We start from the raw sequence: 18,705 nt of genomic DNA, 5'->3' as shown, positions 1-18,705 counted from the left end.
AACCAATCTAACCAAACTATGGCTTAACATGGATTATGTAAACTCAGCCACAATGCAATTCATTTGATCTTGCCTTATTGTGTTGTATGAATCCAGCTACTCATGGTTATGTGTGCTGTCCAAACCAAGCTAAATGTGGTTTTCTTTTCCTAAAAATACTCCACTGCTAAATAAACAATGCCTTATTGCAAGATGCCTTGTGCAAGTGTCAAAACAATTGAAATAAAGAATTTTGAACAAAGAAATTTAGTGAAAATACAATGAGTATACGAAGGCCATAAAGAAACTAGGCTCATGGCATTTTTAATGTGATTTTGAAAATTGTATATGGTAAATTCTGTGATAAATTTGCTACTGTCTTGTACTATGGTATTTTAGAGTTTTGTTCCTAATGCCATTTTTTAATGAAAGAATTTATCTATTCCCCCCCTCAGCTTTAGAATTGCACCTACATTAAAGGTGGGCTGCTTTTGAAGGCTTAATAGGTTGAACTTCGTTGCTTGCTTTGACATTTACCTGCTTTGTCTGAGCCCCCTTCACTTCCTCTCCCGGCCGTCAGTTTGTAAATTTATGAGAATTGCAGCTGGTTGCTTTGGCAAGTCACCCTCATTAAGAGCCCCCTTTGAGAACGGGCTGTGTTCGAATATTTCCCTAATGAGGACAGGACGGGGTTAAAAAGTGACCATTTCATGGTTGACTTGAACCTGCCTCCCGTCGATGTTTCGTGGTGAAATGCCTGACCCGGAGAAATGTACTTTTGCAAACGCGAAAGTCAGCTGGCCCAAGAAAGCCCGCTGATAGTTCACACGATGGGGAGGGAAAAGGGGCTGAAGGAGGACGCGCCAGGGACCAGTTTACCTGAGGCAGGCAAGTGCTGGTTGCTGAGGGAGCTTGGCTTGGGCAATCGCCTTCCCTCATGCTTGGGGCGGTTTCTCATGGCCAGGCGGGGCGGGGGTGAGACGGAAGTGTTACACAATGCCTTTGGGCTGGTGGCCTCGAAGCCGTTCGTCTACAAGGGCTTCGATGGAAAAGCTCGGGTTTGTTTTGCCTGGGCGTTCCTCGGGTCAAAGTCCGCAGGTGTCAAGGCGGTGAAGAAAAACTTGGATTGTTTTTCCTAAGCCCGTAAGGCCTTAGGAAGATGTAATGTAGTGCAGTTGAAAATCAAAGGCCAGTGGGCACCCTGGTCATGCTTTACTCCTGGACTTGGCTTTCCGTCCGTTTGTCTTTCTTGTGGCCACTTAGCTCTTCGAAGCGCGGGAGACTTGACTGTCTGACGAAGCAAAGTTAAAGCAGAGACCGGAGCAATTTCGGACCTTGGCGTCCAAAATGGTAACTTTTCCTAGTCTCGAATCCACTTTTAGTTAACTTCATCAATGGTAGCGCACCCCTCGCAAGCATACACACGGGCGCCAAGGGGAAAAGTAGAATGTTCTTCAAACTGACTTTTGCCGCCCTAGGGCGAGTGTGAGAACGTCGTTAGTGAGTGCGCGTGTGTTTTAATATGCTGCATTCTTGGAAAAACAAAAAACCCGCGGGCACGAACTTCTTGGCACGAGCTAGTGGGTGAGATTGAAAGCAGACGAGCTTATTGCTCCAGCAGCGGGCTTTCTTGGTTTTTGCTTCCTTCAGGGGGGCCGCCACCCATTTCCTTCTCGCACCCTGATGGAAAAGGCTGCCCGAAACGGACCCCACAAATCAGATAACGGGGCAGAACTGAACGTCTCGGGCGGGGATGGAAGCCACGTGGAAGGGGTTCCCTGCGAGCATGGCGCCTTTCCACCACGGGGTCTGCAAAGAGCAGGCTGGCTTTCACTTTTCAGCGTGGAGTGAGGAGGAAATCTGAGCGAGTCTTCAGTTGGGTGACCTTGCTCCACATGTAGGCGACGGGGTCGCGGGTTTCCAGACGCTGTCTATGCTGCAAACGTATGCAGAGGAAGAGTCGCCAACGCACATTTCCTCCCCCCACCCCCATTCCTGTTGTCTATTTGGTAGCGAAGAGGCAAAGTTTCCCGCTTTGTAGCCCCCTCCCCGCGATCGGCGAGATTCAGGGTCTGCAGAGAGACCGGGTTGGGGTTTCTTTGTCCCCCCCCCTCCTGTGAAGGAATTTTCCACCGGGCGGTATTGCTGCGTTCTTCTCGCTCTTCCAGAACTTGAACTACGAAAGCGCTTCCCAGTTCCCCCAAACGGGCCCGCTTTTCAGTCCCCTCTGGAAGGGGAAGGAAAGTGAGAGTGTGTGCAAAAGCAGGCGCGTTTGAAAAATGTGTGGCCAAGCTCTAGTACTGTGCAGCGGTGATTAAAGAGGAAAGACAGGGAGAGGGGAAAGGAGGGGGCTCGGAAGAGGGAAGGAATGCATTTGCAGCAGCAGCAACGGGGGGGGGAGGGATGTATGCGTCGATTGTGTAATTAAATAATAAACCGAAATCCTGAAGTGTTTGGGGAGAAAGCTACAACGAAGGAAGGGCCAGAGAAAGGCGCTCTCGGTAAAATACCCTCCCCCTCTGCTGAACTTCCAGGTCTTGCAGAAACCAGTACGCCGAAGAAAGGGGAAAGAGTGTAAGGGGGGAGGAGGAGGAGGAGGAGGGGAGGAAACTAGAGATTGATCGTTTTGAATTTTCAAGAGATCATTTTTATTACAGTGGGCGTTTGAAAAGCAGGCTCTGAACATTATCCACAGAGAAAGGGGGTGGAGAGAGAGAGAGAGAGAGAGAGGCACAGGCTGCTGCTGCTGCGAAAGAAGCCCAGCGTTTGCGCGCTGCTGCGAGCTGTTTTTGCAGCCTTGGGGGACGCGCGCGCACACACTCCCGGGTTGGCGCTCTACTGCACAGGGCTGTTGCAAAGTTTCGCCTGCCAGGATACGCCAGGATTTTCCTGCTCCGCCGCTGCAACCTTGAACTTTGGCAACGTGGTTGATAGTACCGTGGTGTATCGCGCTAGCTGCTTTTCCAAAGCACTTGGAAATCCGGGAGAAAGGAAAAAAAGCAACGCGAGGAAGGAAAAAAAAAAAAATATCCCGAACCCCCCCTTAACTCCCTGCATTCCATTCAACCCCCACCCCCATTCCGCCTCCTTCTGTCCCAATTCACCAGCAGCCACTGCAAACAGCAGCAAGAGTGAACCGCCGCCGAGAACAAGAGGGTTAAAAGTGTAGATTGGATTTCACCCCGGGAAATCTAGTGCTCGGAGTGAACTTGAATCTTTGGCTATTTAAGGAGGACTAGAGCTGGCTGCGAAGTTGTGGCGATTCAAAGCAGAGCTTGTTCCTGATCCATCTTTTCCTTTTTGGAAGCGTTAGATGATTGTAAAATGAATAGATGAAGCCGTTGCGCTTTTGATACTTTTCCTCTCAGCAGAAGTGCTATCTCAGAGCGAAGTCATGATGTATTCTCCCATCTGTCTCACTCAGGTATAAGCGCCTTTTTTCTTTTCCTTTATTATTTTTTTAAGGGGGGGATAGTAAACTTGTATCGAATTGCACCGAGTACCTATAGTTAGAACTGTTCAAAGGAATATTCATTCCGTCCTTGATTTTTATGGGGGGGGGGAACTAAAAATGTATGTACTTGTGGTATAAGCCTATTTCAAGGTGTGTGTATGTGGGGGGGGGCAGGGACGAAATAATATAAATATTTCGAAATGTCAATGATAAACGAGTATTATTAAATTACTCTTGCAGGAAAAAAAAGTGATCAGAACTAGCAGCCACGTCGTGTAGTTTTACATGAATTCGCAACAAAATAACGATGCGTTTTGCAGACTATACTTAACCTGAAAAAGGAAAGTGTTCCTTTATTTTTAATTAAGCAATGACTGGTAATATAATACCATCCCATGCTGAATTAATCATATATACTTGAGGCTGGTTTGAGAAAAGGTGACTTAGCTGAAGGTTTTCTTTCTTGATTATCCTATACATTTTTTCTTGATAAATTCCGGTACTTGAAACTTTTTGAAGTCAACACCCAAGGTCATAAGGAAAACGGAACCTTTCCTGCTGTATTAGGCCTGCAGACACTTGTGTCCTTTTAAAACTGAGTAATTAATTTTGTACACTGCACATACATGATTTTACTTTGAAGAACATGGAGACAAACTGTACGTTATTTAACAGGTAACAGTTTCCATTCCCATAAGATAGTTAGAATTGCAACGCATGATGTGATTGGAGTAAAGATTGGTGGCATAGAAGTTTCAAAAGGGAAAAAAATGGAGCACAGAGTTGGATCCAATATAAATTATAGCACAAAAAATGCCTTTGAGATGTTCAGTGTCTAAAGAATGTGACATTTGTACCATTTTTCATCCATTAAATATTCCAGGTAGCATGTCAAACAATCAGGTCTGGTTGAAATTTTAGGCTAATTTGGACAGGTTAAATGTATACTGATATAGCTAATATTTGTGCAGAGTAGGTCTTTGTTATGTAATATTTTGGTTGGTATGATCAAAATAATAAAACTTTCCTTTGACAATTGGAAACCATTGTAATTCTATTGGACTGCAGCATTCACAAATTATGAATGAAGATTTAAACAATGATAAGGATTATTCAGTGATTGGATACAGTCCTGTAGCTTTTTGGCTGACACATTTTTATTGTTTATATTTTGTTTGGCATCAAAGTGTGATTAACTTTGGAATCTTTTTAGCAAGTAAATGGGAACTTTAAAGATGCAAAACAGGTGTAAAAAGTGTTCTGAGGTATTTGAGAAATTATAAAAAGTCAGCACTTACACATGTGTGCGCACATACACGTTTTATGTGTCTGGATAAATTGGTAGAGGCATGAACATTGTAAAATTCAACATACTGTTTTCCCTTTGTGTATAATATTTAATATTTAAGGGGGCTTCTATCAGCCACATAAAAATATTTGTTAGTTTCATAGGATTCCCTTGAAAATCCATGGTTAGTGGTCTAGGATTATATATTTGAATTTCTGTGGTGATAGTAGGTGTTGATGAAAATTTAGCTTAAGTTTTTAATGTAATATGCTTTGATTGTAACATAAAATATAATCCATTCTTGTTTCTGGCCTAATGCCTCAGTTCACAGAAGTGTTTTAGAATAAGGTATTTGTGCCTGAACTTATTACAGGAAAGTATTAAAATTTTCCTTGGCTTATTAAGTAAGTTTTATCACTTGCTTATTTACCATAAGCATAGTATTAAATGTCACTTTGTCTTTTCCAAAACAAAATAAATTATTTAGGCGTGGTTTGCATGCCATCTACACGTCTGAAACAGTTTTACGGCAAACCTAGTGTCGACCAATTTAAGATAAGTCAAGTATTTCAACAAAATGCCCAGTAGTTTTGAAATGAAATGTATACTGTTTTTTCCCAAACAATTTCTAAGCTGGTTTTGCATTTAGTTTGTGAATTTATAATTCACAGACTTGAAGAATGAATAGATATAAGAACAGTTGGGACAAAATCCAGACCTCCCCCCTCGAGTTTTGAATACATACCCTTTGTCCCATGTTTGTACAGCAGGTTTATGGGGAATATAATATTGTACAATTTTATAATATATTTGTTGTTAGAAATCATAGAAAGAAGAGGAAAAGAAATATTTGATTGGCTAAAAACTGTATAGAATATGCATTTGATAAATCTCTTTTTAAAAAGAACCTATATAAAAATAGTAGCTGGATGTTTGTTGGGAGCGGTTACTTTATTATATGGTTGTGGTTACCTTGGAGTCAAATTAAGTTGCATTGAAATCCGTAAGATATAAGAATAAATGAGTTGTCAATAGGCATTTTTATATCTTGGAAACCTAACCTGGTTAAATAAAACAGAGGATTATCTGAACACATTCCTCCTTTTGTGTGATTAATATGAAGTTAGTTTTTAGGTCCATGAATAGTTCCCTATGTTTGTTAGTATTCACAGCTGAGGAGTCTTTTTTTTAGAAGTAGTCCAGCAGTAAACACAGATTTACAGTATTTTATATCTAAGCTAGAGTTGCTAAATTGAATATTACACATAAGTATGTGTACCTTTGGCTATATCTTTGCAATGTTAACTTTATTTTGTGGAATAATTTTCTGAATTCATATAACAAACTAATAGGAAGATAAGATAGAAATGGGAAATCATTTTTTTTCCTCGAAAAAACATTTTTTTTTATAGGGGAAGGGAAATAACATAAAGATTTTGTGGAAATTGACCCTGATTGTAGATCTATCAGTATTGTGGTTTAAAATAACCAAGAAGCTTGATTTAACTGTTACAAAGCTTGTTCTTTGTTTTTACTGCAGTCTATGCAATGGCCATATACAACTTTTTTCTTACATTGTGCATCTTTCAAAATATCAGATTTCATAGTGAGTGCATTTTTGAAGAGAATCTATGTAACATAAGTTTTACTTGAGAAACGGTTCTTAGTTGAACAATGTTTTGGATTGTTAACAATAATTGAGATATCAGTGACTGTAATTTTACTTAAATATGAATTTTATTCCACTATCTGTTATTTAATGTAGAAGTTTTAAAAACATGAATGTATTTTTTTATCGGATAACCTGGAGTTTTATAGCTCCATTTTTATAGCAGTAAATATATTCTGGAAACTTTATATGTAAAATTGGAATTTGTAACCAGTGTGCATAATTTTAAAAACATAAAGTAGCAATAGTAATCACAGAGACCATGCATTTATCCTGTTGCATTCAGGTGGGTCCATACTTGCCTAAATGTGATTAAAGTAAAATTAAAATCCAAAACTTCATAGTTTTTTGTCAAAATGTCCAGTACCAAGATCTGAATTGTCAATATCACAGGATCTTTGATTGCAATTTATGGGGGTATATATATTGTGAAATAATTTTTATACAATACTGGACCTAGTTTCTAATCATTCAATTCCTAGGCTTTTTAATATTTTCTTATATAAGTTAGAAGTAATGAAGGAAGTTTGTCTTATTAAAATACATCTTTTACTAAGAATTCTCAGTTTTCTGAGAAAAAGAAACTGTAGCAGTAAAAAAATGGCACCAGAATGCACTGAGATAGGGAAGTCTTATCGAGGGCTGTGGTTGCTCTAAGCTGTGCTCTCTTCCCACACAAAGAGCAGATTGTGGTTTAACTCTTTCTTTAATGTAGTTTGTGCCCTTAAAGTAACAGGAAACTTAAAAGTCTCTATACAGAATGGCTTATCGCTTTAGTAATTGCTTGATACCTTGTTTTAATTGTATTATAATTATTTTTATGCCTTGTATTTCTATTCTAGTTTGATTAATATCTGTCCTGAAAAGGAAAGAGGTATATATAAAACCAAAATTGAAATAACATTGCAGGTCTTACAGTACTTGTTGAGAAGTCTTACTATAAAGTGTTATTATAAAATCTTGCTGCTATTACCTATAATATTACCTATAAAAAAGGCAGGATTAAGTTTAAAGAAGATTTCAGTAATTCAGTGTGAATGTTTGCATGAACTTCTGTTGAGTATTGTATGAACTGTTTGATAAAACTCTACAGGAATTTTGAATTGAATAAATACATTTTATGTTCTCAATCTCAAATATGTACTTTTAATAGGATTCTTAAAATTAATGACTTTTTTTCCCAATTAAGTATTTTAGTATTAATACATAGGCTACATTTTGTTTGAAAAGTACAATTTAATTATATCAGGACTAGTTTTAGGGTCAATATTTTACAGTATTACGATTTTAATTCAGTTTGAATTAAATATGGTCTAAAAAAATAATAGATCAAACAAATGAATGAGTAACATTGCCCTTTTGTCATAATTTTCTTTCAAATCTTATGATAGGTGCCAGGATTATAGAGATAATTTTCCTTTGAAGTAAATTATATACTGTATGTGACAAAGACGGAAATTGAGGCAAAACACTTTAGTGTAGTTTTTATTGATCAAAATAAAGTAATTGCTAAAGTTTAATTTAGTCAATTGAAAAAATAATAAAATATAGAAAATCTTTTTTCTAGTTAGGTAAAACTTATAAAAGGAAAAGTTTTCATGTCCAATACTTTTGCGCGTATTTCAGAAAATAAGTTTACGCAATAATGCAGTATTAATGTCACTGCTACAGAGTGTTAGATCACAAAGAAGGCAAAGTTTGTTTCAAATTATCCTTTTTTCTTTGTGTACTTAAAAAGTTTTTTTTTTTTTGAGTGGGGTCAAATAATTATTACATACTTGATAACCATCCTTGAGTTAATAGCTAATTAATTCAGTGAGGTTTTGTACCCTACAGTGGAATGGAACAAATCAATTCCATGTAATTTTCAGTATTTTTTTAAAAGATTGGTAAAGTTAAGCAGGAAACATGGCCAGCTGGTGAACGTTATAAGTACTCTTATTTTATTAGAATGGTATCTTTCCTTTGGCCTTTCTTGCCTTATTTCTTGATTTCTGTGGTTATTCCTGCTAGAATAATAATGTGATAATTGGAATGTTGGATGACTGATAAGGGATTGGGTTATATTTCATGGTGTTTGTGTGTGTCAGTCTCTTGCTGGTGACAAAAGTGGAAACTACATAGTACAACATTGAAAATGTATACCATAATGTTTCTGAATACAGAAGGTGAATGATTTGAAATATTAACTTCTACATTTGTAATATTTTTACTCATTCGTCTTAAAATTTGTTGTGCCAATCTTTATTGTGTTTGGTGAACTATTAAATCACAGTCAAAATATTCAAAATCTCAGAGCCATTTTGTTTTATTTTAAACTAATATAATTGTATGTCAGTTTGGAACCAAGCCCAAGTATTTGGTGTATTATAAAATGTTATTGTGCTTCCATAAGTGAAATATAGACATACATTTTTATAATATGTATGTATCTTTTCTAGGAATTGTAAGCGCTGCTAAAAATGCTTAGGAATGCCCATGGCATAAGTTTGCATTTTACTCATTTTTTTTTCAAAAAATAATTGTTCGTGATTGTATAACTAAAACTGGTCCCTCAAGTTTTGTTTTTCTTTTATATTTCTTCCAACAGGATGAATTTCACCCATTCATTGAGGCACTTCTTCCACATGTCCGTGCAATTGCCTATACGTGGTTCAACCTTCAGGCTCGAAAACGCAAGTACTTTAAAAAACACGAAAAGCGAATGTCAAAAGATGAAGAAAGAGCAGTTAAGGATGAGTTACTTAGTGAAAAGCCAGAAATTAAACAGAAGTGGGCATCCAGGCTTCTCGCCAAATTGCGCAAAGATATCCGCCAAGAATATCGAGAGGATTTTGTGCTTACTGTTACTGGGAAGAAGCACCCATGCTGTGTATTATCCAATCCTGACCAGAAGGGCAAGATTAGGAGAATCGATTGCCTTAGGCAAGCAGACAAAGTCTGGCGCCTGGATCTAGTCATGGTGATCCTTTTTAAAGGTATCCCCCTGGAAAGTACCGATGGAGAACGGCTCATGAAATCCCCCCATTGCACAAATCCAGCACTTTGCGTTCAGCCACATCACATAACAGTATCAGTCAAGGAGCTTGATTTGTTTCTGGCATACTATGTGCAGGATCAAGGTAGGCCTTTTAAAATATTTTATTTATTTATTTAGATATTTATACACACATGCACATGAATATGCTAAACCACCTTTTTGTTTTTTTAAAAAAAATTGTAAACATTTCATATATCTTTATAGATATTGATAGGTGCTTGCTAATGTATACATTAGATCAGGAGTATTCAAAACACATATTAACATTTGTTATAAAAGGTGAAAATACTAGGAATGATTTTGGTGCACATTACAGAATACACTCATATTCATAGTATATACAGTCATAATAATTGTATTCAACTTTTTAAATTCATAGCCACTTCTTTGCCATTGTTCCGTCTTCATTATGAAAATAAAACTATTAAATATAAAAAAATGAAAAAAGAAATGGCATGTTATTTTATATATTTATATATATCATTATGCAGTAAATATAAATATGTGATACAGTTGCCTTATCCGTGTTCATAGCAAATAATAACTTCTGCACGCATTTTAAAACATTGCTTTGATATAGTTATTTTAAATTATAATGTAGTAAAAAACTTTTGTAGATAACGTTATGGTTGTATATTTGCTTAGATGATTTGCGTTCATTGATGATATTTGATCTAATGTAGAAATTGTTATGTGTTTCTTTATGTACATTTTTTACATTAAAACCCCTAACCATTATGGTAGATTGTTTCTAGAACCACATAATAAATATGTCTAAGTTATAACCATGGAGTATTAGCAGATGGCAGCTTTTTACATAAATTGGCCTGGTCCTGGAAACTGCCAAAAGAAAAATGGATGGGGAATGTTAATACAAATATAAAACGTAAAATCATTTTTCATGTTTCTCGTGATGCTACCAAAAGACTTTGCTTTTTCTTGGTATTCTTAGTGTTGATTTTGTATAATTCAGTCCAATATTGTCATTGCTGACTTCTAACTTTATATACTGTATGGTAGCTTTACTATGAAAAACAAACATTTACCATAAAAGAAAGATAGTTTTCTTTTTCAACAATGAGAGCAGTAATAAAATGTAGACTGGATTCCAGTTTAGAGCAAGTGAATACTATTTACGTTTCAATGTGAGTTTAGCATGACTAACTTTCTAAGCTTTGCTGTGATATGCATTTGAAAACTCTTATAATCTAAATCTGCAATCCTTGAATGGGATTGAAGGAGACCTTCATTTAGGATTATATGAATTTAAACACCCTGCAAATTAATCTTGAAAGAAAAATAATTGATAATGAAAATTTCATTCTGATTATATAAACTATATATTTCCTTTATCTCAAAGAATATTTAAAAAACGTTTCGTAACTGAAGCAAGTGTTAAATATTGTTAACATGGGTTATATTAAACTATATGTGAAACTATACATAGTCAGTGACTTTATGAGGGAATATTTCACTTGGTTGCATATTATCTCCATTAGAAAGTCACCTGTATCTGAAAATAAAACTGATATAGCATTTTTATATCTGTATATATGTATTTCTTCAGATGCTGTGTTTGCTTGCATTGAGAGAAGGATTCGTGTAAAACACTGATGATATCCGATGATACCATGGATTGTGTTTGAATTGTCAAAATAACTTCTGTTAATGTTTTCTATTATGATTGGACTTTTCCAATATTTTTTCAATTAGTGACAATTGTGGATGAAAAATTGGTATCTCTATATTAGGTCACCTGCAGAAGGACACTATCACAAGTGATATACATTCAGATAATAATCTGCTAAATGCTGTTTAGAGTTATGGTTTTTGTAGTAGAAATATACTTTCAGCCTTTTTTGTTTTGTATAGAAAAAGATTCTAGGTTTAAATTAGCTTCCTCTAAAATCCTTTGGCAGGTAGGGAATGAATGCTGGTTACATTTCCAAACTGTATACACATGAGGGTATATCAAACTAAAAATATTTCAAAGAGAGTTGGTTTTCTACCGAAGTATATAAACATCTACTTGGTAATGTTTTATCAGCGGGTGGAATGATAAGAAAATTCATGGTCAGAGAGTTGAAAAAGGATAAAATTCTTGAATGAATGAAAGAATAAAATAGAGCTATATTGAAACATTGGCAAAAACATGAAGAATAGTTTGAGAGCCAAAAATGGTTGCCAGTGGCACCAAGGTTGGCATTGGACCTTCTTTGTTTAGACTAGAATGCCTGTGATTTGTTGGTTGGTATCCGCATTGCAGAGCAGAGTAATGCTACAATATATTGAGAATTTCTTGATGTAGAAATATAAGTCATTTTTATGATTTGCTGGAGAGTATTTTTCAGTTTTTCCAAATCTGCATTGAAGAAAGAAATATAGACCAGTCTACCAAGTTATGATATTCACAGTATATAATTCTTTTTCTTAAAAAACTGCCCTCTCTTTTTGCCATCTTTTTTTTTTTCAGAATTCCTACCTTAAAGTTTCAAAACACAAGAGAATTAAATTCTTATTTGATTGATGTTGATTCCTCTTGCTAGCTGGGGGCAGAAAATAGTCTTAAAATAATTTGTGGTCTACAGGTGTTCAGATGAAGCAAGAAGCCCGTTTTAATAATATTTATTTAAATGTTAACATATTCTAGTTAATTTCAAAATTAAGAATTAGGATTATAGTATCTTGATTAACTAAAAAAGGATATATTTATTAGTTTCTTTCATTTAGAACAGGCTGTGTTTCAGTCTATAAAATCAGTTGGTAATATTTGATTCAATCAGTACAGCTCTTATGCTGTATTCCGTTTCTACAAGAACCGCCATTTTGTTTGTCAAGTGCCAGCAGAGTGGGGGAGGAAAAGCAGACAATGTGCTTGATGCCAATAATGGTTGCCAGTGGCACCGAGGTTGGCATCAAACCCTCTTTGTCTAGTTTCTGAATGCCTTTGATTCGTTGGTTGGCATCTGCATTGCAGTGGGCACATTGGAAAGTTTTTTGACAATCACTGAATGAAAGCTGTTGTATTTATTTGCTGCAGTAGAACTTCAGATAAAAGAAATCCGTCCTCTAATAGATAACTTTTTTATTCTATAGCAGCACATTTTAAAAGTTCCTCTTTTTTATTGAAATGAACTATTTTGGTGTGCATTTCTTTTCTAAATAATTTAATCCTCCTGGTGTTTGCTGTTCTGGAGCTATAAAGAAATACATGCTTTTATTTTAGGCTGCCTAATGCATCTTGGGATATATTATGTGTCCTTAAAATAATTATGACACCACATAACACACATAACACACAATGTTTCTAAGTTTTATTTATATGTCATGGAATTGTACCATGTTTCTTATTTCAGTAAAGTTACATAACTAATTCTGCTTTAACACGTTGATTAAAAATACTGCTTCCATTTAGCAATCAAATAGAGATATATTTTGTTTTCAGCAAAAAGATACAGTTTATCCCGGTTTGCTTAGTTTGCATGCTCTTGGATTTCCAGATTGTAAAATATCACTTATTTTTGTAAGTAGCTGCATGAGTCGGCATCCAAGGCCAGTGCAAAGGCTAAGGCATTGCTGCTGTTTCCTAGATAGTATTTATATTGTTTTCATGCTAACCTCCATTATTCTCTTAATTAATAGGCTAACAGTTTTACCTAAAAAGCCACATGAAGGAAATCTGGCCTACATGGGGGCTGAAATGTCTGTGTCATGTCTGTAGAAAAAAAAAAGGGGGGGGGGAAACAGATCAGGTGACTGCTAATTTAGAGTAATAGAAAAGTTGATTATAAGAAGATAGTAAAAATGTATATATATCTCAGTGAAACACCCACATTTTCTTCCTTGGCATTATATTCAATTCACATGCCTTCTGTGTTTGCAACTTACATGAAGCTTATACCTAGAAGGTGAATTATCTTTGAGGAGTGGTAATACTTTATATTATGCGTATCATCTTGGGAGAATCTTTTTAAGCGTACACAATTTGCAGCTGTATTGTATTCATTGGGGACATTGATATTAGGTCTTGGATATTCTTCCTTCCCTCCTGATATGTATTAATGCAGTAATAGATACTAAGATAAAGGTAACTTTTTAAAAAGAACCTTTAAAAAGAGAAACTTGAGTTAAGTATTTTTAAAGTTATTTCAAAATATTTTGCGTGTGTTATACGTTTTGACTATATGTCTGTCGATTGATGTTAATAAATGTAAATCAAATGAAAATTTTATCCGTTAAAATAATGTTGAAAACAATCATCTGGATATGTCATAAAGGCTAAGTTAAGATACAGGTTTATTGCTTTTAGAAGGGAAGTATTACAGTGTACCAAAACTTAAAACATAATGTGCTATTGCTTGCTGAAACAGTTGCAATATTAACTAATTAAATTAACTTTTTAGTTTTAGAAAAAGTAAACTAAACTTATATTTTAGAAGTATTTGAAGATTTGGGGAGGATATATTTTTCACACAGTCCTTCTCCAGTCCAGCATAAGTGCCCTCCTGATTTACGGGCACAGTCCAGTCCAGCATAAGCACCCTCCTGATTTACGGGCACAGAAAAATGGGGGAGTGTTAATACACATGTGGATAATGGCAGCAAGGATAAACTACCTAGTTTTATAGGGATTACAACGGGGACAATGATTGGCCGACCAGGACCCGTCACGAGGTCTAGAAGTCGAGCGCAAACGCTGGCTTATTTATAAATGGTTTCTCCCATTGACCTGTATATACCCTGATGATGTTGGCAGGAGCCAACGAAAGCTCGGTCTCTTTTTATTAAAACTTTTATTGTTTTATACTTTCCTGGTGATCACGTTTTTATTGTTTAATATGTATACACCCAGGAATCATTCCTTTATTTTTAGCATTGTTCTTAATATATGTACGTATAGTTATATATATATATATATGTGTGTGTGTGTGTGTGTGTGTGTACACACACACACACACACACACACACATATATATATCAGCTATGTAAGTAAAAATATGACTCTTGGGTAAAATCAATAAATAAATAGTCTGTTTGACTATTGATTTTAATATATATATGTGCGCGTGTGTGTGTGTATGTGTGTGTGTATATATATATATGCATGTGTGTGTATGTGTGTGTGTATATATATATGTATATATATCACACTGCAACATGTGATATATATACATATATATGTATATATCACACTATAAATATATATATATCACACTATACATATATATATATATACATATATATATATATATATATATATAAAACACTATATATATATATATATATATATATAAACTATATATGTCTCACACTATACACACATACACACACACACACACACACACACACATATATATATATATATATATATAGGTCTTTGGTTGTTTGGGTTTTCTCCCGCGTAAAATTGGAAGTGTCTTGGCGACGTTTCGACGAAGTCCCATTCGTCATCTTCAGGCTGGTGTTTTCAGCTCCGTGCTCGAAGCTGAAAACACCAGCCTGAAGATGACGAATGGGACTTCGTCGAAACGTCGCCAAGACACTTCCAATTTTACGCAGGAGAAAACCCGAACAACCATTACGCGGGAGAAAACCCGAACAACCAAAGACCTACATACAAACACCCGCGAAAACCTCAGAAAACATATATATATATATATATATATATATATATATATATATATATCACACTATATCTCTGTATATGCATATAATATCTATATATTTGATTTATATACAATATATAAAGTGCATTTCTGTTTCTAAGGACTTCAGAGGATATGGATAAAAGTCATTTGTTCATGCAATATTCTATTTAAAAATTAGTGTAATTATGTCAGTAGTGGCAACTTTCTGTAGAAGTCACTAGTACTATATTATGAAATAAAGTCAAGTCCAGCGATCCAGAAATATGAGTATAGCCATTATAATTTATAAACCACATTATAACCTATTGTGTGAATGCAGCCATTTTGTTTATTGCACAAACCATGGTTTAATGCAGTGCTTCCCAAACTTTTAATTGCATTACCCACGCAGGATGCAATCTGAATCGATTACCGGACCAGAGCTTTCAAGTCTCCAAGCTTTTGGACTCGTGCCGGAGCCTATCCTCCAGGAACTTCTCTCATATATATCATATATTCTGGTAAAGAGAAGTTCCCTGAGGATGGGAAAAGCTCAGAAGACTAAACCTCTGGTCCTGTTACTGATCCAGATTGGATCCTGCAACATTATCCTGGGACATGTATATTTGCTTTCATTTATTCATTATCCATAACTGCTTGTCACTGTTAAATATTTTAAAGTCAAGTTTAAATGTCCCTAGTGTGATTAGTAATGGGTTTGTGTATTGTTACTCACAGGAAAAGCACTTTTACCCAAGTTTGGGTAATTTACCCAAGGTTGGGAAGTACTGGTTTAATGTGATGTGTACACCCAGCCATTTAAAGATGTTTGCACAAAAATGGCTGCTGCCAATCTTGAATGTATCTGGTGACTCATTGTTTCTCTTACATGTAAAAATGTTATGTTTGTATTGATGTCACTCTTCTATTGTATTAAAATATTCATTACAGTATTGCATATTCCAGCATGGTTGACTTTTCATTAGGATTTGGCATAAAATTTGGTGTTGAGCAAATGAGTGTTTTTGTGTGGTCTTGGAATTTTCTTAGCATTTTCCAAAAATCACAAGAGCAGAGACATTGGTGCAATAATTTATATATTTTTATATACATACATATATACTTATAATATTTTAATATTGTTAAAAATAATACAGTGTTTAAATTATATAATATGTTAGGTATAAAGCATATCCATAATATTAAAGGTATTAATATGTTCAGGGTAATATTGTTTGAAAGTGGGCTGAATATTTAACATACTACTTCTTGAAAATCTAACAGCGTTCTTAATACCTTGCATGCCAAAATAAGCATGATTTTTGCCTAGTCATTTTAATGATTGCAATAACTAATTCATGTTCTGGACTGGATTTTTTTTTTTAATCCAGTCTTTGGAAAAGAAGCACCTAATTTTACTTAAATATGTAGGAGCTGAATTAATCAATTGGATCAGAGAAGAGTATATGGAAAAGCAACATAGTTTCTCAGCTATCAGTATTACAATTTCTTGTTTTACTTAGCGCTATTTCTGAGGGTCTTTGGATTGTTTGGAATTATAAGATGGAGGGGACCCAGCAGCAAGGTAGATTAGTTGAAAGAATGTTGCAGAACTAGCTTCAGCGAGAAGTAATGCCTTTCTGCTCCTATAAACGAACCTCTAGAAACAACTCTTATTGCCTCTTAGTTTGTATTTGGGTAGGAAGACAAGTGTTTAATGTTTTGAATCAGTTAATTTAGTAAAAAAATGTGTTTTCTAATATTCTGAGGTAAAATTAGAAGTGGGTGATAAAATCTTTAAAGGAAAGTTCTTTAGAATAATTTCTGCTATGTAGTGTTGAACAAATTCCACTATGTAAAAATAAAAGCTAAATACATAATTGCTACTTAGGTTAAAGATTTTATTGGTAATTTCGTAAGTTAAAAGTTCAATTTCTGACTATATCTTCTGGAAAGGATGTATCTTTATAATATATGTTTATGACATGATTGTACTATAATATACCCTTATGACATGATTGCACAGAATTTTGAAAGAACAGCTCTTTTTGAGATACTATAGTCATTTTATTTTTGTGAGAAGAATCCAGATGGATGTTTGTATTTGTAAGCGGAACTATTTTCTCTTTTGATTTGTGTCCCTCAATCTGCTGTAACAAGTAGTGGGCCACTCTAGTGTTAGTTTAAGAGGACTCTGGAAGAAGGGACAAAACTGTTGCACAAGCAGAAGCCTATTCATGCAACATTAAATGTCAATAATAGATGGAGAAGATTCTTAAATTAGCCTAATTTTATAAAATCTGAATACATTAAGCTTCATTTAGATGGTTGATATAATCATGCTTGGTAAATTTCACACGTTTTTGCAAAGGATGACATAAAATCCAATTACTGAATGTATTTAGTGTGTATTCAAGGTAATTTGGTCTTGTAGATATAAGCTAAATGCATATTTGTAATTAAAGAATGGTTTTAAAGATGCAAATAACAGTAGTTGCTGGAACTAATAATTAAGGGATTAGAAAAGAAATGTAGCAGTTGTTATTTTTGCTCTGATCCTGAGGAAAATCCAACTTCTAAAACTGGTACTTACTTTTATGAGATATAGTTCACATATTAGTGTCATGAAGATTTCTTTCTCACTTGAAGTAGTAGTTTCAGAGTATGGTTTTTTCCCTGAAATAGGGGAGAAAGGGATTAAATTATTTTTGTCATCTCTGTTCTGATTAATTATCACACATATTCACTTCTGGCTATGTGCGTTTTAAACTTACATATTCAACATCAGATACAGTTTGACCCTGAGTTTGAATTTTCAGTGATTAAATAATGCTTGTATCCTATATGGCCCTTCAGATGTTGCTGGACCATAGCATATTGGCCATGTTATTTGGGAATCCTGACAGTGGGTTTATTGTAGAATCTGGAGGTCCATGTGTTGCCATCTCCCACACCATACTGTGCTGGTCTGCAGAATAATTCATGAAATAGGATAGATCTTAGAGGATCTAAGATTGCTTATTCTATTAAATAATTAATCATTGTCACATTTTCTTATTTAATAATTTGAAAAATGAAAAATATTGGCTGTGTCTTCCAGGGATGAGGACGCACACATTGCATGCTAGCAAACAGGAAGACAGAGTCGTTGCCAATTTTGATTTGCTTGCATATGTATAATTCATACTTGTAAACATGTGTATTTAAGACATATATAAATTAGTTCCAAATCATTGTGAAGAAAGTTCTTGATATTTCTAAGGATGTTCCATCTGTTCCTTAGACCTTCTAAAGACATTTGTTAAGGATTCATAGGGCTCACATTCTACTGGTTTTCACCTCATAAAGTGCTAAATAAAATGGGCCGAATGACTTGGGTTGTTTTACATGATGTTATGAATTCTTGTGCTTCGCAGTTCTTAATATTTAGTAGCTATTATTTTAGGGATATCTATTTCATATTTCTTACTCGATCTAAGGAGTAATTTGTGGAAGCCTTCCATCATTTAAAATATCTGCTATTTCTAATAGGGGTCTAAATTCAACCCATGATGCTTTGAGAAAGAATAATGTAGATAGATTCATTTTGAATATGGTGAAGATTGAGCATGAACAGCTTTCTTCTCTAAAAGTAGAAATTATACAATC

The 18,705-nt window shown here is 35.0% G+C and overlaps 1 protein-coding gene across 14 annotated transcripts in view; it reads left to right on the top strand.

The window, feature by feature from the left end:
* The window catches only part of NFIB (nuclear factor I B), a 335,263-nt gene that overhangs the window by 101,919 nt on the left and 214,639 nt on the right, over positions 1 to 18,705 (top strand). For 10 of the 14 annotated variants that reach the window (XM_039363696.1, XM_039363695.1, XM_039363703.1 and 7 more), the window contains exon 2: positions 8,981 to 9,512. In XM_039363696.1, coding sequence (XP_039219630.1) covers positions 8,981 to 9,512 — 532 coding nt within the window. Of the gene's footprint in view, positions 1 to 997; positions 1,330 to 2,458; positions 3,404 to 8,980; positions 9,513 to 18,705 lie in introns of those variants that run through there. The other 4 variants (XM_039363699.1, XM_039363698.1, XM_039363697.1 and 1 more) reach the window with 4 other exon arrangements.

The sequence above is a fragment of the Crotalus tigris genome, unplaced genomic scaffold, assembly GCF_016545835.1.
Source record: "Crotalus tigris isolate CLP2741 ecotype Arizona unplaced genomic scaffold, ASM1654583v1 scf7180000019563.1149672, whole genome shotgun sequence".
Classification (NCBI taxonomy): Eukaryota; Metazoa; Chordata; class Lepidosauria; order Squamata; family Viperidae; genus Crotalus; species Crotalus tigris.
This window is presented reverse-complemented; position numbering and strand designations above follow the sequence as displayed.